Here is a 22,804-nt window from a genome sequence, read left to right as displayed (position 1 = left end):
ATTCAAAGGAGATATTTAGACAAGAACAAAATTTGGATCTTTTCTAAGGTATTATAAAGTGTCAGTATAGGCTGTGGTTGTGGCTTAGTGGTAGAGTGCTTGCCTAGCATGTGTGAAGCACTGGGTTCAATTCTCAGCACCACATATAAATGAATAAAATAAAAAAAACATTTAATAAAAAAAATCAATAAATAAAGTGTCAGTATACTGTGCTGAAAAACCCTAAATTATATAGAAGTATAACTTTTAAAAATCTAATATCTCCACTTTGATTTCTAAAATACACTTTAAATTTTGAATAGTGCCAAATTTCAGGAAAATTTGAAACAGTACAAAGATTTCTAATTTTCTAAGTCATTTGACAATAAGTTGCTAACAGATTAATATTGATACGTTGCTACCATTTTATCTACAGCCCTTTTAAATTTCTTCACTTGTCAAATGATATTCTTTATAGAAAAAGTAACTTTAGAATCACATATTGCATTTAGTTTTCATGTCTCTTTAGTCTCCTTCAATTTGGAATTGTTCCTTGAGTCTCATGACCTTGATACATTAGAAGACTATATGACAGGGGGCTGGGGCTGCAGCTCAGCGATAGAGCACTTACTGGGCACATGCGAGGAAGCATTGGGTTTGATCCTTAGCACTACATAAATAAATAAACAAAACAAGTATTGTGTTGGGGCTGGGGATGTGGCTCAAGCGGTAACGCGCTCGCCTGGCATGTGTGCGGCCCGGGTTCGATCCTCAGCACCACATACCAACAAAGATGTTGTGTCCGCCGAGAACTAAAAAATAAATATTAAAAATTCTCTCTCTCTCTCTCTCTCTCTCTCTCTCTCTTAAAAAAAAAAAAAACAAGTATTGTGCCCACCTACAACTAAAAAAAAAGATTATATGATGTCAGTTATTTTGTAGAATGTTCCTTAACTGAGCTATGTCTGATGTTACCTCATGACTAGATTCAGGTTGTGCATCTATGGCCGGTGTATCATAGAAGCAATGTTATTCTTTTTGCATTCATTTAGGTGGCACATAATTTTGATTGATTCCATTATTGATGATGATCACTTGATTAAAGTGATATCTGCCAGACTTAATTACAAAGTTTCTTTCCCTTCAGCATTAATAGGTATTTCACATAGAAATATTTTTGAAACTATGCAAATGTCTTGTGCATAGTTTAAATTTATTCTCTTACCTTTATCAAAATTAACTCATGAGTTCCTATTTTACCTGGGCTTTCAATCTGTTACTATTATTATTTATGTGATGCTCACTTTGTCTCAAGTTGGGCTATTAAAAGCTTCTCCACACAGATTTCTTTGTCCATTTGCTATGTCTCATCATCCCAGAGTATTTACATGCTTTCTGGAACAAGATGTTTCAGGATCATTTTGAACTTCTGCCTCACCCTTAAAATTAATTGATATTCTGAGGAAGATTATTTAGAAACCAAAATATGATTTGTTCATTGCTCTTTAGGTTTTACTCTTCCTAAGCAATAAATCTCTGAGAAATATTAGTTTTAACTACATACTGTGTGTGTGTGTGTATGTGTGTGTGTGTAATAAACATGTATAAATAAAATCAGGAGTTTATACGTATACTTCCAATTCCACACCACAACTTTCATACTATTTTGTTGTTGTTTGTTTTCTATTTCAGAATTCTCTTATCTGACAGATAACTGGTGAATGTCCTTCTCTCTGTGTTTGGGCTTTGACTTACCTATTCCCTTCCCTATTCCCTTTGACTTCCCTATCTCCTTGTTCCTCCATTCTTTGGACTCTGACGCCTATGCCAGGGAGTTCACTGTGGGGAAGCCATCCTTACTGTGTTTGAACTCATGACATCATGTGCTGACCTACTTCCACACAGACATTCTTGTTGCCCTGCTTAGACTCTGATTCCCCATTCAGGCTGCCCTGGTGCATGAGATACTGTCTTCATCTCACTCAGATAATCACACCCACTCTTGGCCCCTGTCTCCCTCTACCCTCACATGAACACTTACATGCCTTGTTCTGCTCCATCTGATGACTTTAAGACTGTGTAGTTCAGGAAGCAGAATGGAAAGAAGTACTGTCCTTTGTTTGCATTTTTCACAAATAAAAATAGTCATAATTATTCCATAATTATTCCCACCCATCTGCCTTAAAATTTAAGACATACTAAGAAAAAAGTTTCACTTTTTATTTATCAGAAATAATGTATTGATTAAACCAATAGTTTTTAAATGTTTTCATTACAAACATTTTTAATTTGTGAAATACTGTTTTCCATAAGGAATTCTTCCAGGAAAAAAAAAAATCCATCCCTTAGTATGTTTAGAGTAAGTTATTACATCTTTTGTTCAGTCTTTGTGTCTGTACATATGTGTTTTATATATTTATAGTGTCAAGTTTTATGTTCCTTTTATGTGGTTTAACTTTAAAAACAAGAGTACAATTAGGAACTAGATTATTACTGGCAGAAGTTTTTTATTTCTTTTTGGAGTTCTGTGAATTTTTAAAATTACAAGTGATATAGTCAGTCTATAAAAATATGCGTAACATAAAATTTCCCATTTTAATCATTTTCTTATTTAAAAAAATTTTTTTAGTTGTAAATGGACACAATACCTTTATTTATTTATTTTTATGTGGTGCTGAGGATTACACCCAGTGCCTCACTTGTGCTAGGTAAGCCATTTACCACTGAGCTACAACCCTAGGCTCCATTTTAATTATTTTTAAGTGTGTAGTATATTTTTTGTCCCTTAAGTAATTATGTCTTTTTTTAGGTAATTATGTCTTAATTTTAATTACTATTAGAAACATTGTTTTAAATTTAAACTTAATTTTGAATTGACAGTATTTAAGATCTTTTAAGATCCTTTTGAAGTCCAATAAAAGTTTGCTTCTTTTTGTTTACAGGACTCTCATAGTGATAATGATACAAAAAATAATAAGGCAACTAGTCCTGGACCAACTGATTTGGAGACCCGTAGTCCTTCTCCCATCTCAATCTCCAGCAGTGAAACTAGCAGTATCATGCAGAAACTGAAGAAAATGAGAAGCCGCATGGATGAGAAGTAATTCATTTTTATAAATATATCCTGTTTAGTTACACTGCAAGTAGTAAGAACAAATGACATTTTTTAATATGCTGCATAGATCAAGATAAAATGTTTGATGGATTCAGTAACATTTTAGCAGAAATGTTGGATCAACCTAGAAGTTAATTAACTGTAGATCTTATTTATGAAACAGTTTTTCTCATTTTGATGTAAATAGTTTCCTTATTAAAAAGCCAAAGTAGTATTTGAATATGTACCCTTTCTTTGCATATGTCTACCAACTTGGGGAGCAACTAATGGTATATTGAATTGACATCCTTTTGATCTTTGGCAATTCTCAAGCTTAATTTAATGGTAGAACAAAATTTTTACCTTGTCAGTTTCTGAGATTTTTCTGGGGTGTGGAATGATTCTGCACTCTAATATTCTTCCAAAATATTTCTAAGAATTATTTTTTAAAAAATATCCTACTGGAATTTTAAAGAATTATTTTTTAAAAAATATCAGTTTCATATAAGATTTGATTATATAAAATTACATTTATGTGATAGTTTACTCTTTTAGTATTCATTAAATTAAATATGGTTACAAATTAGATTCTTGTAGGCTGTATACTTGCCTCTATAATCACTATCCCATATTTAGCTTCCTTGAAACCCACTGAATACAGGAAAGAGAATCATTAGAAATTTTTACTGACTGCCATTTTAAGTTAGCAATTTGAACCACTCAGACAGAACTTAAATTGTTATCTTGAGATCCTTTGGCCAAATTTAATAATGTTTTATATTTATATGTGACACCTACCTTTGGTTTAATTAGTTTTAGGATAGTCAAGTGATTATTGAGTAAAATTCCTTATTTCCTCTAAGTGCAATTATATGTTGGTATTTCTTTTTTTTTTTTTTTAGTTGTAGGTGGACACATAATCTTTATTTCATTTTTATGTAGTGCTGAGGATTGAACCCAGTGCCTCATGTGTGCTAGATGCCTCTAATCCCACTGAATGAGCAGGAGGATCCCATGTTTGAGGCCCTAAACAATTTATCGAGATCCTTTCGCAAAATAAAAAGTAAAAGGACTGGAGATGTAGCTCAGTGCTAAAGCACCTCTGGGTTCAATTCCTAGTTAAAAAAAAAAAAAAAATTATCAGTGTAAAAACTAAATATTATTATACATGTGAATACTTCTTTTTAGATGATTTCTGTGGGATAAGTCAAGTAAAGTTTCTTTAAATAAGAATTTATTGAAATTTAGGTGAAAAATGCATTCTTCCTTTTTTGATTAAAATTTTCCACTAGTCTATAGAGACATTGCTTCATAGATCTTTGAATTCAAAATTAGAATAATTTTTATCACTGATTTGACATTTTATATCTGCCTCCAAGTCTCTTTGAATGGTAAATGTTGCGGGAAAGTAGGGGTAATTTTTTTTCCCACTGATCCCTTGCTTTTATATTTCAGTAAAACCTTCATTGCTAGTCTCTATGAATGGTATTCTAAAATTTTAACCACACCTGTAGAAGAAATTGCTAATCTTAGTCTGTGAGGTCAGTTTCTGTGGTGCTTATTTTAGATTTGGTTAAATCTGTTAAAAACCCTAAATAACAAATTTATTGACTGCTCCAAGTGTTGTCACAGAATCCAAATATTAATCACTATAATTTTTGTATTTCTTGACTTATCAACTACTAGAGTAGACTTTGTCAAGGAGAATAATCCTTGAAACATTCCGTGACTTTTTATTTTGGGTACCAGGGATTGAACTCAGAGGCACTCGACCACTGAGCCACCTTCATAGCCCTATTTTGTATTTTATTAGAGACAGGGTCTTCTGAGTTGCTTAGCACCTTGCGTTTTGCTGAGGCTGGCTTTGAATTTTTGATCCTCCTGCCTCCACCTCCTGGGATTTCAGGCATACACCACCACACCTAGTCGTGATTTCTTAATCTGATGTCTGAAGCAATGCAGTTGAGTTTGTGGTAGGGATGAACAAGAGTATTTTCTGAAATTGGTTATGTGTTTAAAAACATAGTGCATTACAGTATTGTTTTCTATCCCTGGAACAAAGTAGTGGGAAGACTGGCATTTAAATGCCATTTATATTATGAAAATTTTAGAGTTAAGATTTCCTTCAGCTCCAACTGATGTTGGAATGTCAGCTCAAGAAGTGAAGAGTTACTTGATTTTGGAGTTAGCTTACTATAGTAGATGACTAATAATAAAATTATTTGAACCTTTGCTTTGTTGTAACCAGGTACTATTATTTGTTTCATAGATTTGCAAAGGCAGTCAGACCTGTTTTATTGATATGAAGTACCTGTCAAAGAGTAATCATCCTTCCTAAGAAGTTTAACATTTTGGGAGAACTTTTTTATTATATGTCATTGCTTATTGTTAGCCTTCTGAACTCTAGTTTTTATAACATATATTTTTTAAACAATATTATCACTTTTGGCCTTGGTAAAAGATTTGTTCTTTAATGTTTCACTGTTACAATAATGCCTTCAGTAAACTTTATATTTCTAACATATGACTTTTCTTGACGTAGTTATTGAATTGACATTTATAAGTAATTTCCATTTTTCAATATAGTGAAAAGCAAAAAGAAATTCAAAATGTGAAAGACATTAGTAATAATGAAAACAGGTTTGTAAAAGACACACTGTAAACCTAAGCCACTGAATGAACAACCTTCCCTTTTGTCTTATTTGTAAGTGAATTTGAGTTTTGTTAATTACTGTGACAGACATTATTTATAATAACACTGGGTTACCTGTAATTATGAAACAGTTATTGTCGAAAAACAAAGCAACATATGGGTGACTTCTGTTATTTTGCCAGTTCCTTTTCAGGAAAATGGTTTACTGAGCATATGAAGCTCTGAAGTGCTGCATTAGTTAAAATAAGACACCACACATTTTTTTCTTTCATTTATTAACAGTAGCTTGCTTGTTCTTCAGTGTAACAAGTTAATTATGTGGTTGTTCCCTCAGCAATTATTTATTGAGTAATTTGTGAATATGCTAAGTTCTGAGGGTTACCAAGATACAAACCCTGCCTTCAAAAAGCTTACAGTCTTACTTGGAAAATAGAATGCATGGAAGGATCATTTAGAAAAGTATATGGAGATCTATTGCTAAGGAAGTTAAGAAAGGAAAGAGAAATTTTCACTGACAGAAGAAGCATATTAAGGAAAGTTTCATGAATATGTTCAGACTTAAATATGTTTTTAATTAGGAAGTACTTTCTAATATAAAAAGTATAAGCATTTTTTGGTTTTACCTTTCATTACAGACCAAGGTAGCATGAAAAAAATAGCTGGTAGTGTCAAAACATCTTAACCATTTCATCTATACTTCCCAATTTGCTTAGAAAAATGATGAAATGCATCAGATATAGTGGCACATGTCTATAACCCTAGCAGCTCAGGAGGCTGAGACAGGAAGATCACGAGTTTAGAGCCAACCTCAGCAATTTAATGAGGCCCTAAGCAACTTGGCAAGACTCTGTCTCAAAAATAAAAAGTAAAAAGGGCTGGGGATGTGGCTCAAGTGTTTAGGTGCTCCTGGGTTCAATCATTGGTACCAAAAAAAGGAAAAGAAAAAACACTAAATGGACAAATTATTTAATTTAAATAATTAACCAGAAAGTTAAGCAGAGAAATATTTTATGATATTATTCTGTCTTAAAGTATTTATAAACTGAGTACACTGGCATATGACTACAATCCCAGCTAGTTGGACAGCGGAGACAGGAGGATTACAAGTTTAAGGCCAGCCTTAGCAACCTAGTGAGATCGTGTCTCAAAAAAATAAATAAATAAAAATATTTATGGTTTGTCTATTCAGTTTTGAAATCTTTACCATTAATCTGCTGAACTTTAAAACTTAAGGATTTTCAAAGTAGAGTCTTGGATAGTCTATTAAAGAAAATACCTTGTTAAGAATTATCTTAGGGGCTGGAGTTGTGGCTCAGCGGTAGAGCACTTGTCTCTCACGCACGGGACCCTGGGTTCGATCCTTGGCACCACATAAAAAAATTAAATGAGTGAAATAAAGGTTTTGTGTCCAACTACAACTATAAAATAAATAGTTAAAAAAAGAATTATCTTAAATAATTTATTAAACAACATTGCTTTAGATTAATATAATTGTCTTAGAGAAGTTTCTATTATAAGTGTAGTAGCTGAATAAATTCTGGTAGTATAATGTTGTGTTTTAATTTCTGCAGTTCCTCGATCAAGAATAGTGTACTGTATTATTTTGTTTATTTAACTGTATGCAAATTATTATACAATTTTAAGTAATAAATAGGTTTTACTATAGAAAAAGCTAAGCGGCACTATTTTTTTTATATTCTTTTTAGTTGTAGGTGGACACAATACCTTTATTTTATTTTTATGTGTTGCTGAAGATCGAACCCAGTACCCTCCACATGTGAGGCAAGCACTCCACCACAGAGCCACAAACCTAGCCCTGCATTTTCTTTTACATCAGTACTATCCTTGCCCTAATTTATCTTCTCATTCAAGTATTATGAAAGATGCTTAAAAGCCAGATGCGGTGGCACACGCCTGTAATCCCAACACCTTGGGAGGCTGAGTCAGGGGAATCGCAAGTTCAAAGCCAGCCTCAGCAAAAGCAAGGCACTAAGCAACTTGGTGAGACCCTGTCTCTAAATAAAAAATACAAAATAGGGCTGGGAATGTAGCTCAGTGGTCGAGTGCCCTGAGTTCAATCCCTTGTACCAAAAAAATACACACACACACACACACACACACAAAATTATATATATATATATATATATATATATATATATATATGCTTAAAAATTCAGAAAAATTTATTTTAAGATTCAAAGCACTATGTTCTATTTTTATTTATAATAATATAGAATTAAAGAATTACAGAAGGAATTTTAAAACAATTTAAGGTATTAAATTTTCATTTATTTTATTTACTGTCTTTCAGATTTGAAGGATTTTAGACCTACAATTATCATTTAAAATTTATATAATCTTTTTTTCTTTCAAATTATAGCTGGAACACTGTTCATAGTTGTATTAGCTGAGTGAGAGAAAATTTGTCATGTCATATGATGTTGTAGCATGTTATTTTTAAAAAGTGGGAGGTTTTTGAATGTAGAAAGAATCATAAAATGGTAGAACTAGAAGAGGTCTCAGGGAACTTGTCTTTGTTTGACACAGTGAATTTAAGGCCCACAAAGATTAAGTGACTTGCCTGAGTTCACACACAGCAGAATGGCAGAGTTAGAACTAGAACCCTGCTCTCTGGACTTCAGCTAGTTAAAGTTTAACATATCTGCTTTTAGACTTACATTTTTTTTTAAATAATGATAACTACATATCTTCAGTAGAAACTTACCCTTCTGAACAGTATTTGTTGAAACTGGAAAAGTGCTAGATGGCTTATTACTATAGTTGAATAGCAGCATGAACAAGTCTATGTGTTGGTGTGACTTAGTCAATCAAGTTCTTTAGTAATTAATTCTTTAAATTCAAACATTATAAGAACATAATTATTTCTGTACTAGATTACATTTATTGTATATCTAATTTTAATCCAGTGTTCTGTTACCATCAGAGGTCTTATTGGGGGTTGCCTTGATAGAAACCATAAAGAATATTATGTTAGAAGACATTTATATATCCATAATTCATAAATTTTGTTTATTTCTTACCTGTTCTTTGTATTGAGTGATTGTTAACTTTAGGGTAAAGTACTGCTTTTTTGTCTCACCTTTATTCAGCTTTTAAAGTTTTAGTTTTGAGAATGTTTTTATTGCAAACAAAGAAATGTTTGGGAGAAGAAGTTCTAACTTTATAATTAGGTTAAAACTTTTCTTACACTGTTTCCTAAACCGTTTTATTTTCATTTTCTATTAGTCATTTCTTTTGTTCCTCATTTCTAAACAAGAGCTCTTGAATGTATTTAATCTTTATAATTGAAAAGTAAATGTCAGTTCTTATTTTAGTAGGAAGAATAATTGGGGGCGAAAAAATTTCAACTTGTATATTTTTACACTTTATTTCATGTGTAAAATATTATTTTACTTTTTGTACTAGGTCATGCATGCATTTAGCAGTTACACACTTAAGAGGGTGGGTGTCACATTTGAATGTTACGAGTAAATTTTTTGGAACATTTTGCTAAGAACATTTGATTTTGCATAATATTTTGATAATGAACATCAAAATAAGTATATTGTATATCAATAAAGAATGGCAAGGAAAGTTGCATTGTCTCACTGAAATTTGCAGAATGTTTTTCATTGAACTTCAGTGCAGAAAATCAAGGCAATCCAGTTGGGCGTGCATGCATGTGTGCCTGCGTGTGTAAATAAATGAAGGGGAAAGTAAAATACTATATGTGGGGAAATAGACATTAAAATAGTCTGTTATCTAAAGATATGCATAGGCAAGATTATATATATATATATATATATATTTCTTAAAATCTAAATGTGACTGGATTTATACCTAGATTTTCTCACTTCCGTGACATACTGATATTACTCCTTGCCCTTCCAAGGCAGTAAATGTTGCCTTGATCTACAAATTATTGTTGTGTGCATGTGAACAGGAGCATGCTCTGTCAAAGAGAATTAACCTTTCAAACTTTTAGATTTATTTATCCTTTTGTGTATGTGTATAGTGATCTACTTACTATGACAAAAGGTTTTATTTTTTCTACTTTTGTAACTTTAGGGTATAGAATTTTCTTCTTACCTTTAACTTTATGATTGAGCTGTCCATAGCATTTTTATTTTAATTTTTTGGGGAGGGTACTGGGGATTGAATTCGGGGGAATTGGCCACTGAGCCACATTCTCAGCCCTATTTTTTAAATATTTTTTTTAGTTGTAGTTGGATGCAATACCTTTATTTTATTTATTAACTTTTATGTGGTGCTAAGAATCGAACCCAGCGCCTCACACGTGCTAGGCGAGCTTGGCTACTGCTGAGCCACAATCGCAACCCCGCCCAGCCCAATTTTGTATTTTATTTAGAGACGGGGTCTCACTGTGTTGCTTAGTGCCTCACTTTTACTGAGACTGGCTTTGAACTCACCATCCTCCTGTCTCAGCCTCCCGGAGCCACTGGGATTACAGGCATGCGCCACCATACCCAGCTCATAGCATTTTTTTAACTGATAGTATTTATTGAGACTAGCTCAATTTTTTAAATTTTACATCCTGATATTTTATAGAATGGGCATTGTATTTTAACGTTATTATTTAAATGGGCCTTTGTTAAATTTAAAGCAAGGAGATCTTGTTAGCAGTTTTATGTTTAGAGGTTAACAAGGTTTTCTTCTACAAATAGGTTTAAATGTTTTTAGGCTGGATCGTGATGGTACAGTTAAGTAAGGCAAATGTGCTTTTGATTTAATTTCAAGCTTAAAATATATGACAAGGTACAGATATAAAATCAGTTGCTTAGGGTTACCTATTTTAGTAGAATTGCTGATATACTAGGTTCATGGTTCAAACCTTATTTGAAAATTTATTAGCCCCACACTGTACTTCTCATCACTCACAAACAAGTAAATTAAACTGAAAAGACACATGATGGTTAAGTCATATTTGAGAATAAAGGCATGTTTATTCAGAAACCATTGGTAAGATCTGTGAAAGTACATGTTTTTTATGTCACACAGAGTATAACACTTGCTTTACCAAGTAGCTTATAATGTTATTTAGGAAGCATATTGAAAATTCTTCACTTGGCTCTTATGCTTTCCCTTTCTCATTCTTCCTACCTCTTGATCTCTTGGTTTTAAAAATCTTCCTCCTTATTTTGTAGACACTGCTCTCCTGTTCACTACTTCTTCTCTGTCTTTACGTCTCATCACTGGGCCTCTCTCAGTGTCTGTTTTCCCAACCTTCATCCCAAATTCCAGCTGTATATCTACAACCAGTTGGTCAGGTAACTGCACCTTTTTTAGTGCACTCTTTGATAGAGCATGCTCTGTTCTTTTTGTTTTGTTTGCTTTTTTTGTTTTATTTCTTTTTAACAGCCTGGAGACCTCTTGTCAAATGTCATATAGATTTTACTTTGTGTTTCCACATTAATTTGACATGATTGTTCCAAAAGTGACAGTTCTTGTGCTTTTGACCAAATGTTTGGATGTGTAAATGCATTTTTGTTGGCTAGCAACCGCTGTATATCTGACACCAATAATATGGACAGCATACCTTTCATTTAGCCATGGCATCTGCATTTGAAGAGATTTTATTAATAGCTTTAAACTAATCAAATATTTTTCCCTAAATTAGTAATCTCTCCTAATCCTTCTGACCTATAGAAAATCAGAGATTATGTTAAATTGAAAATTTGAGACATTTGATGCATCCTTTTATTCAGTTAATGATTATATGCATAAGATCTGACTGATGCTCAGTGTTCTCTACATAAAAAATGATTTATCACCTGACCTTGTATCTCTTAGATAATGGGAGCCAAACTCACTAGACGTGAAGCAAAGCCAGATAGAATTTGAAAATTTAAGTCAAAAGAGGACATAAATGTGTTTTTTGTTTGCGTGCTTGTTTGGGGGGGTTTTGAGGGGTTTTGTTGTTTTGGGTCTTTATTGTTTTGGGATTTTTGTGTTTTCTGGTATGAGCCTTCAGAATAAATTCCTTACATTTTCTGTTATGAAACAGAACCACCTATTAAAAGAAATATATGAATAATCATGACTGATAATATTTAATATATCTCAAAGATACTTTTTCTGAATTTACCACTATCTTTTCTTTACTAGTCTTACAAATATAAGTAAAAAAATAAATTGTCTCATTTTCTGAATAAGTCGACTCATCTATTATTTTGCACAGCTTGTTGATAAGGTAATGAAAAGTAGAGCTTTCAAAATTATTTATTCTTTATAGCTTTATTTCTCACTGCTTCATGATGTGATCATAGGTTTTTGACAAAGCGAGAGCAAAAACTAATGCAGCGACGGCAACATGCAGAGGAGCTCCTGGAGTGGAAGAGACGGTTAGATGCAGAAGAAGCGGAAATTCGTCAAATGGAAAAGCAGGCTTTGGCTGCCTGGGACAAAGAATTAACAAAGCCGAAAACTCCTAAGAAAGAACCAGAGGACCAGAGAACAGATCATAAAGGTAATGAATACTAACTCTGTTCAGACTAAAAACTAAAGCTTAACCTATTTGAAAGATTTATTTCATTTCTTGTTAAAACATGACTAATTAAAGATAAAGAAGACAATAGAACTGTAAATGCTGTAAAACTTAGATAAGAAAATATGGTGAATAACTTTTTGCTAACACAAATTTGAATATTTGAAGACCTCCTCTATCTTCAGTAGTATTCTGGACATTCAAGGGGGAACCTCACGCGTATCATTATTTACTTTTCTGTAGGATAGAAAAAGAGGCATTTCTCAATTCATTTTATGAGGTTAGCATGTAACTTTGATATTAAATTTATAAAAGGACTGTATCAAAAAGGAGAAGGCCAACCTCCTCTATCTTAAATAAATATTAGTACACCAGCTCCAATCATATAGTAAATCTAATATTTCATGACCAAGTGGGGTTGAGCATACATTAAAAAATAATAATGTGGTAAATTATCATAAATAGATTAAAGGAGAAAAAAATACATGACCAGGTCAGAAAAGTTATTTAATAACATTTTTAAAGCATTTGTGATAAAATGCACAAACCTTTAATTAATCCAGCCATAAAAAGGAACTTTCTTTACCTATTAAAGGGTATTGATAAAAACAAAAAACTAAACTTACACCAGATATCATACTTACTAATGAGATATAGAATTTGAATTTGGAAATAAGACAAAGATGCTTATTTTCACCTTTATTAAGCATTGTGTGTAGATTTTAGACAGTTCATTGTAGCTAGAAAAAGAATTAAAAATCATAGATAGTGGGAAGAAGTTAAATTCTCATTATTTACAATTGGTAACAGCTATGCACATAGAAAAATCCAGCACTTAGGTGTTACTGGAATTAATAAATGAGTGTAGCAAGGTTGCTGGTTATAAAATCCATAAAACAAAAACTCAGTTATATGTCTGTACACCAGCAAAAAATTGGTTAGAAAAATCTGATTTTTTTAAAAAAAGATACACACTTCTAGCGGCCAGTCAGTGTTTACTGGGGAGGCGGTTAGGTTGACTGTGCCATGAGGCCTGGGATGTGTAGTCTGTTAGCCATGGGTGAGTTTCCTACTAGCTCCAGTCTTGGCGCTGTGCTCCGACTGTAGCTGTCAGGGTATTATAATGCTGTCTGGTACTAATCTGGCTGTTGGAATCCCCAGTAGTAAAGTAAAATATTCAAGGCTCTCTAGCACAGTCGAAGGCTACATTGATCTTCAGTTTAAGAAAAGCCCTCCTAAGTTTCCTTATAAGACCACTGCTCTTGCCACTGTGCTGTTTTTGATTGGTACCTTTCTCATTATCGTAGGCTCCCTCCTGCTGTAGGCTATATCAGTAAAGGGTAGTGCAGACCAGGCCCTTCCTGTTCTGCTCATTGGCATTCTGGTGTTCTGCCCACACATTGCTGACTATGCATTTAAAGCTGTCAGGGTTACTCCTATGATGACATTCCAGACTTTGATGACTAACACTCACTTCAGCCCTGAGACAAGTCACAGTGGGACTGAGCCCAGCTTTAAGATATTGAACAGAAACTATGCTAAGGGCTGAGGAATCATGCAGTTTTCAGATCTTTGACAAAACAATGGCCAGAGTTTATGGATCCATTCCAAAAATGTTCACTGAGCTGAATTAGCTGATTAAATTAGGAAATGCTCTGTTTTTCATGCGGCCCTGGCAAAACTCAACAAGTTTTTCCACATGAATATGTATCATGGAAGAATAGCAGTGCTAATTGTCTGGGAAAGCAGGAGGTTATTCTGTACTGGAAAGCGTTACCATTCCCTCCCTCTTTAAAATGAACATTTCTTTTGAATAGTCTTCATTGTCAAATTGTTATTGTAGCACATGAAAGAGTATGGTATGTCTAATTTCTTAGTTTCTAAATAATTTATTTTTTAAATATCAAAAGATCTTATCCCCTACACTTAACTCTACGTTCACATTCTGGTGGAAGACCTCCATAAAGTCACATATTAATATGGATGCGTCTAATATTTTTTACTTTGTTTCTTAGTGACAGGAACCAGGAATTTTTTAAGCTGCAGAGTAAGTTTTCAAAGTATAAGCACTGTCTCTGATAAACAATTCTTGGCCAGATCTGATCTTGTTTCCCAATAGGTTGGCCTGCATATAATTTGAGTCATTCTATCCTTTGTAGATCAAGAAGTTCTAAGTATCATGCCTTAAAAAAAAATTTAAAAAATACACGTAAAAGCCAAAAATATGAAGTATTTTTTTTTTACCTATTTATAAGTTTTACAAAAAGTATGCAAGATCTTTTTTTTAGTGCCAGGAATTGAACCCAGGATTGCTTAACCACTGAGCCACATCCCCGGCCCTTTTTATTTTTCATTTAGAGACAGAGTCGCAGTAGGTTGCTTACAACCTCACTAAGTTGCTACGGCTGGCTTCGAACCTGTAATCCTCTGACCTCGCCTCCCGAGCCACTGGGATTACAGGCGTTTGCCACCATGCCCGGGTATACACAATCTTTATGAAGGAAAATTTAGAATTTTATTGAGAGACATTAAAGTGAACTAAAGTAAATGGGACATTATTCCATATTCATGGATAGATTCAGTGTCATGAGATGTTAATTTTCCCTGAACTGATATGTAGATTTCAAGGCAGTTTACATCAGAAACCCAACAAGATTTCTATATAGTGTTTGACAGACTCATTAAAAAATTTATATGCAAGAACAAAGACCAAAATTTAAAACATTTCTAAAGAAAAACCAAAAATAAAGGAACTTACTTTACCACATATCAGGACTTAAAATAGTATATTTGCACAGAGATAGAGTGTGAAACAGAAAAAGACCCATCCGTCTATGAAAAGTTGACTTTTTACACAGGTAGCTTTGCAGAACTGTGGAAACCCTGTCTTATAAATGTTTATGGGAAGAAATAGTGAAGTTGGATCCATACCTGATATGAAAGATCTGTTCCAAAGGGGAATTATTATAATTTCTTTCCTTCTACTGATTTTAGATTTGATTTGTTTTTGTTTTTCTAAGACCTTGAGCTGCATAATTAAAAGTTATTTATTTGAGAGCTTTCAACTCTTTTAATATAGGTGCCTAGCTATAAAATTCCCTAAGTACTGATTTCACTATTTCCCACAGATTCTGGTATGGGTTTTTCTATTTTCATTTGATTCTAAGACTTTTTAAAATCCAACCCCCCAACTTGATTTCTGCAATAATGAATTATAGTTCAAAAGTATATTGTTCACTTTCCATGTGTTCTTATAATCTCTATAGTTTTTCTTACTGTTGATTTCTGCTTTCATTCCATTATGATCTGATAAGATGCAAGAAACTTTTTTATTTCTTAAGACTTGCTAAGATATGTTTTAGAAAAAGTTTTATGTTGATGAAAAGAATATGAATAGAATAGAATATTGTATAGATGTCTACTAAGTATATTTGACCTACAGTATAATTTAACTCTGATGTTTCTTTGTTGATTATTTTGTCTGGATGCTGTTGTTATTCCTGAGAGTGGGGTATTAAAATCATCCACTGTTATCATTTTGGGTTCTATTTTTCCCTTTGTGTGTAATAGTGTTCATTTTATAAAATTGAGTGCTCTGAGGTTCAGAGCATTTATTTATCATCATATCTTCTTAATCCTCTTCTGAGTATAGGATTCTTTTGAGTATCTTGTGTAATGCTGAGCTAGTGGTCATGAATTTCTTGAGATTATACTTATCTCAGAATGCTATTATTTCTGAAGGATGGACTTTTCTGAATATAATAATCTAGGTTGGTAGTTATTTTATTTCAGGACTTGAAACATCATCCTGCTCTTTTGGCCTTCAGAGTTTCTACTTTTAAAAGTCTGTTGGTTTTTCCTCATGCGACATGGTGCTTTTCTCTTATAACTCTTTATATTCTTTCTTTCTTTCTGTAATTTTGGCAGTTTAACTATAATATATCCTGGAGATGTTCTTTTCTTGTCATGTCTATTTAGAGTTCTAAATGCCTTCTGTACGTGGATGGCTATTTCTTTCCCAAGATTTGGGGAATTTCCTGGCATCATTTCACTGAATAGGTTTTCTGTGCTTTTAATCTGTAGTTCTTCTCCCTTGCGTATTCTGTGTGTGTGTGTGTGTGTGTGTGTGTGTGTGTGTGTGTGGTCTGTTAATGGTATACCATAGATCTTTAAGTTCTGTTCATTGTTTGTTTGTTTGTTTGCTCACTGCTATCTGAATGTGATAATTTATCAACCTTGTTTTCAAGTCCTGATAGTCTTTCTTCCACTTTTATGTGAGGGTTCCTAGTAAGCAGCCTTCTTTTGACGATGTGCCCTAGGATATCAGTTTCTTATGTAGTGTTAAATTTAATTCCTGATGGACTTTGTAGTGTAGTGTTTTGGTGGCTACTTGAGCTGTAATTAGTAGTTTTGACACTGTGTAGGCTGGGTCAAAGCCTGAGGGATGTGCTGTCTCACAGGAGTGGGTTCCCTCTGATAATTCAGGTAGGTGTGCTATAGACAGCAAAATATGTGTGGTGCATCCTCTGTGGTTACTCCTCCAGTCTTATCAGCAATATGTGGTTCTAAAAGGGTATCGGAGCAGCCTGTTCTAAGATCTCCCATAGGTACACAACAGTTGCTATTTCTCCCTGCTGTTCCTGTCGGGGTGGATGTCCAGGAGCAGGACTTAAGGCTCTCCTAGCTGGGCCTGCTTATGGGTGGATTATCAGCTGGGGGATTTTATCTTGCCTATTCTTCAAGTTTTGTGGGAAGCAGGGTCATGGCTGGAGAAAGGTGCAACTTCTCTCAACTGGGCTGGCGGTATACCTCAGCTGCAGAGCAACCCCCCAGTGTCCTCAAGGTGCTGGGCTTAATCCCAGCACTGCTCAGAAGGAAGAAATCAATAGCAATAAAGCATAAAAACCAAGCAGGTATAGAAATATATTAAAAATCAAACAAAAAACACAACCACAGTGCCAATGATAATAGAAAAGGGCAAAAATAATCTAGTGTAAATTTTAAAGTTAAAAATTCTTAATAAAAGAAAAATTTAAAAAGCAACAGGAGAAAAGTATAAAGGGAAAAAAGAAAAAAGGTAAAGGAAAAATGAGAAAGAAGAGGAAAGAAAAATACAAAGAAAAACAAGTAAAAATAATGATAAATTTAAATAATAGTAATAATGAAATAGACAAAGGAAGGAAAAAGAAAATAAGGCATTAATTCCTCCTAGCTGACATGCTTTTTTCCCAGTCTTCTACGTTAGAAACTGCTAGATACTGAGATAGATACTGGGCCAAAACTGAAGCCTGCTGTGTTTCTTCTCAGCTCACACTCAGCTGGTTGGGGCAACATGGAGGCTGCACACTGGTTTGAATCAGGCAGATTAAGGGAATGTTGACACACCAAGGCTGTATTCCCTCCGGAGGCTTTTTATATGTGTACTGGGCAAGACAACTGTTGGAGCCACCACAAGTCCTTGCTTTTGAAGTATGTGGACCAAGCAGGCTCAATTCTGAGGCCTTCAGCCTGTGCACCTAGTAACATGGCCCTTGGGCTGTGGCCAGCCCATCTCACTACCAAGTTTTGGCAGAATGGCTGCTAGGGCATGCATGTCATCCCGAGGCTTCTAGTCTTTGTAACCTGGAGCATAACAAATGTCTAAGCTGCAGCATATCCCCCAGAATACCTCCAAGAGTTGGGGGAGCAATCAAATTCCTGAGTTCTGGACTCAGCCTTGGCACTCGTAGACCTGTCTCCCATATCATGAAAGCAGTGCTTTTCCAGTTGTAGGTTGTGACCCATTAGAGGCACCTGAAGTGGTTGTAATCCATCTAACGTTGAGATAGAATAGAAAACATCAAAGATAAATATGGTTAAGGTGTAAAAAGTCTGAAAGCCTTTGCTGTCACATAAGTTAGTTAGATATACACATATAGATAGAGTTATGGATATCTATAAATATACTCTAGCCATCTATACTAGAAGACGCGCGCACACACACACACACACACACACACACACAGAGCATTGTTCATAGCAGGAATATTTGAAACAGGAAAAAAACCCAGTTTTATTAGAGAACAGAATTGTGCTGTATTTACATATTATGTCATGCTCAGTAAAAATGAAAAATTACAGCAATACAAATCTTTTTTTTTTTTTAGTTCTCGGCAGACACAACATCTTTGTTTGTATGTGGTGCTGAGGATCGAACCTGTGCCGCACGCATGCAAGGCGAGCGCGCTACCGCTTGAGCCACATCCCCAGCCCCAGCAATACAAATTGACATATGAGAACCACTTAATATTGCAAATGACTACAAGTGGTTTGATTCCTTTTATAGAAAATTCAGAAACATGTAAAATTAAGGGATATATCATCTAGCCATACATAGAAAGTAGTACATATTCAGTGGTACATACAGTGACATAATGGATATAGTTCATTTCCTTAATAATTTAAAAAAATTTATTCAGCAGAAGATTACTTCTCTGTCAGCTTTTCATCCTTAATCTTTAGCCTCAACAGTCTTGCTACATACAAACTTCTTTCTCCATTTTGAGAAGAAATGTAAGAGGACCTGGAAAAGAGATTCATTTGTTCTGGTGATATAGGACTCAAATTTTCATCTTTCATGGTGGGCTATAATAGAAATAGGAAATAGTATGTTTTCTTTCCAACTTTGGTTGGAAGACAAATTAAAAATAGCTTTCAGGGTCAGGGTTGTGGCTCAGTGGTAGAGCTCTTGCCTAGCATGCGAGAGGCACTGTGTTCCATCCCCAGCACCATGTTCCATCCATGGCACCACATAAAAAAAATAAACAAATAAAATAAAAGTATTATGTCCAACTACAACTAAAAATATTTTTAAAAATAGTTTTCAGCTATTTTATAAATATTTTCAGCTCTAAATTGTATGTATGTTTATGGTGTGGTGGTACATGCCATAAAAACACATACAGTTTTTTTAAAAAAAAATGTTAAAAGGGTTGGGGATGTAGATGTAGCTCAGTGGTAAAGAACCCCTGGATTAAATCCCAAGTACTGCAAAAGAATAAAAATACCTTTTGTTTTTCATCTCTATTTATTTGGAACTTCATTGAGAAAAACAAGTGGATAAGTCTAGTAAAAGTTATTTCAATACAATTTTAAATCTTATCAAATAAAGCTTATGAATAGCTTGAAAGTTAGGTGATGTAAGCAGAAGAAAAAGGTAAAAAAATACATTATAATGAAATAAATTGCAGTGTACCCATTAAGCATATTGCTGCAACATCTAAAACTGACTCTGACCAGGCAAAAAAATAATTTTAAATAAAGAGGTTCAGTGGTTGACAAAATTTTTGAGATGACTAGAGACACAAATCCATACTTAGCTTACAGGAACAATTCTAAAACCATATCATGTAAAACCTGTCCCAGCAACTCAGAAAGCCCTAAAGAAAATTGACATTGTATTAAAATTACCCTACTAATGTGACATCTGCACTGGGGACTCTGTAACTACAGAAAAATTTACTCCATATTGAAAACCACCTAAAGTAATTCTTCATGGAGCCTTCTTTTCAGATTACTTCCAAAATGAACTTTTTCTACAGGGACATCAGATTGGAGATGCTTAAGTCCTAGCTGCCGGGGAGGCTGGGGATTTTATTTTGTGGGTTCTACTTTGGTTGACAAAGTACTTGTGGTCACAGTGGTGGTGCACACCTATAATCCCAGCAGCTCTGGAGGCTGAGGCAAAAGAATTGCAAGTTCAAAGCCAGTCTCAGCAATTTAGGGAGGCCCTAAGTAATTTAATGAGATCCTGTCTCAAAATAAAAATGGGCCAGGTGTGTGGCTTAATGGTAAAGTGCCCCTGGGTTCAGTTCCTGATACAAAAAAAGAAAAAAGAAACAATGACAAAGTACTGTTGAGGCAAGAAATTAATCAAATACCAGTGGGCATTAAAAACATGCTAAGGCTTCAGAAAACATTTAAAAGTATAGTTTAGTGAATTCATAAGCCAATGACAATCATTATCAAGTATAATTTGCTGTACATAATTGTATGTGCTATACTTCTATATGACTGGCAGCACTGTAGGTTTGTTTACATCAGTATCACCACAAACACGGGTAATGGATTATGCTGACTTTACAACAATTACGTCACTAGGTGATAGGAATTTTTCAAACTCTACTATAATCTATGGAATTACTGTTATATGTATAGTCTATCATTGACTCAAACATTGCTTTGTGGTTCATGACTATTAACACTGAAGTTTGGCCAATAATTGTCCATATTTCTTTAAAATTGTCCAAATATTGCCAGACTCCTATGGACATGTAACTCTGTCTTCAGAAGTCAGGTATACAATGAGGTACCACCTCACATCCATAGGATGGCTATTAAAAAACAGAAGATCAAATATGTTGGTGAGGATATGGAGAAATTGGAACACCTATGCACAGCTAGTGAAAAAGTAAAATGATTATAGCTTCTGTGGAAACAGTATGGCAGTTCCTCAAAGGAATTAAAATGTTATGTGTTTTAGCAATTTCACTTCTGGTATATATCAAAAAAATTTGAAAGTGCCATCTCAAAGAGGTATTTGTATAACCATGGTTATAGCAGCGTTATTACAGTAGCCAAAAGGTGAAAGCAACTTTTGTGTGTATTGACAGATAAATGAGTGATCAAAATATAGTAAATACATGCAATTGAATATTGTTAAGCCATAAAAAGAAAGATTCTGTCACATGCTACAACATGAATGAACCTATAGGACATTACCCTAAGTGAAATAAGCTAGTTTCAAAAGGACAAAGAGCATATGAACCCACTTATATGGGGTCCCTAGAGTGGTCAGAATCATAGAGACCAAAAGCAGAGTGGTGGTTGCCAGGGACTGAGGGTCAGGAGGGTGGGGAGTTATTACAGAGTTTTAGTTCAAAAAGATAAAGCAGTTCTGGAGAGGGATGTACTTAATGCCACTGAGCATACATAAACTTTAAAATGATTAAGGTAATAAATTTTATGTGATTTTTAACACAGTTTTTAAAAACTATTTTTAAACAGTCAAGGAAATGTAAGAAAAGGGTTAGAAAGACACACATATACTTCAACCAAACTTGGCCATTACTGGTTTACCTTTGAGGTAAAGAAGTTGGGAAGATGAAATTGGTTAGGGATGAGTGTGAGGTAGTCACTTTACATCCTTTTGCGCTTTGAAGGTGTTTTTTTTTTTGGACTACCATTCTTGTACTACTATTAAATTTTCTTAATTGAGGAAAAAGACAACAAAAAAGTCTTCCACAAAAAACATCTGATTAGAGGAGGTAATACAGATGATTTTCATTTTCTTCCTTACAGTTTTTATATTGTCTGAATTTTTAAAATTAGTGTATAGCAGCACTATTTATGAAACAAAAATATCTATGTTGAGATTTACAAAGTAGAAATGTAAAGGATTCTATTTCCTCCTGCCTTAAAAATTAATACAATTTTCTAAACCATTAATTCCAACATTCTGATTATGATATACATACACAATAATTAGAAAATACCTTTTAGGGCTGGAGGTGTATGTAGCTTAGTGGTAGAATACTTAACTGGCATGTACAAGGCCCTGAGTTTGATCACCAGCAGCACCAAAAAGAAAAACTTTAAAATTTTAAATGAAATGCTTTTATATATCATGTCATCCTTATTTGTTAAAGTAAAATATCTGAGGCATAGATATTCCTAATGTTAAATAAACTTATTTTGTAGATTTTAGGTCCAAAAGAATATTTTAATATTTATTTTTTAGTTTCAGGTGGACACAATATCTTTATTTTTATGTGGTGCTGAGAAACGAACCCAGTGCCTCATGCATGTTAGGTGAGCATGCTACCCCCCAGCCCCTCCAAAAGAATTTTTACAGACCTTAAAAATCTTTTTTTTTTGGTCCCTAGTACTGGAGATTAAATCCAGAGGCACTCTATCACTGAGATAGATACACCCTCTACCTCAGAGCTATTTTTATTTTTTATTTTGAGACAAGGTTTCACGAAGTTGCCCAAGCTAGTCTCAAAACTTGGAATCTTCCTGCCTCAGCCTCAAGAGTCATTGGGATTATAGGGGTGTATCACACACTTGGCTAAAAATATGAGTGTATTATCAGCAATGCATATATAAAACATGGTATTATAATCCTTTTGAGGCATTATACCTGTAAAGGCAAAGGAAGAAACTAATGTGTTTTTAATATTATGCAAATGTAAGTGTCAGAATTTTTCTTCTTAGTGTCAAACATTTTTTGGTTTCTTGGGAAGAGCAGAGTCTACAATAGATGGGAAATTCTGGAGACAAGACAATGCTACAGAGTCTGAAAGTGCTAAATTGAATGCCTACCTTATCCTCACGCATCTTTGGCTCCTTCATTTTTAGCACTGTGTAGCATCCTATGTGTAAATATACCTCAGTGTATTGATTTTACTGTCAATAGACTTTTGAATTTTTTCCAGTTTTGTGCTATTAATGCAGTCCTACCAATAAACATACAGCAAGATTTTTCTTGGATGTATACTTAATAGAGGCATTTCTAGGTCATAGAGTATGTGTT

General features: G+C 34.0%; 1 protein-coding gene and 1 pseudogene across 1 annotated transcript in view; both read left to right on the top strand.

The window, feature by feature from the left end:
* The window catches only part of Cep350 (centrosomal protein 350), a 165,887-nt gene that overhangs the window by 105,824 nt on the left and 37,259 nt on the right, over positions 1-22,804 (top strand). Inside the window, exons 27-28 of the mRNA XM_077803041.1 lie at positions 2,922-3,079; positions 12,014-12,213. Of these exons, the coding sequence (XP_077659167.1) occupies positions 2,922-3,079; positions 12,014-12,213 (358 nt within the window). The remainder of the gene's footprint in view (positions 1-2,921; positions 3,080-12,013; positions 12,214-22,804) is intronic.
* On the top strand, positions 13,355-13,698 carry LOC113182499 (transmembrane protein 230 pseudogene; annotated as a pseudogene).

This window comes from Urocitellus parryii, chromosome 9, assembly GCF_045843805.1.
Source record: "Urocitellus parryii isolate mUroPar1 chromosome 9, mUroPar1.hap1, whole genome shotgun sequence".
Taxonomy (NCBI): domain Eukaryota; kingdom Metazoa; phylum Chordata; class Mammalia; order Rodentia; family Sciuridae; genus Urocitellus; species Urocitellus parryii.
Note: the sequence above shows the minus strand (reverse complement) of the source record. Positions and strands in the feature narration are given on the sequence as shown.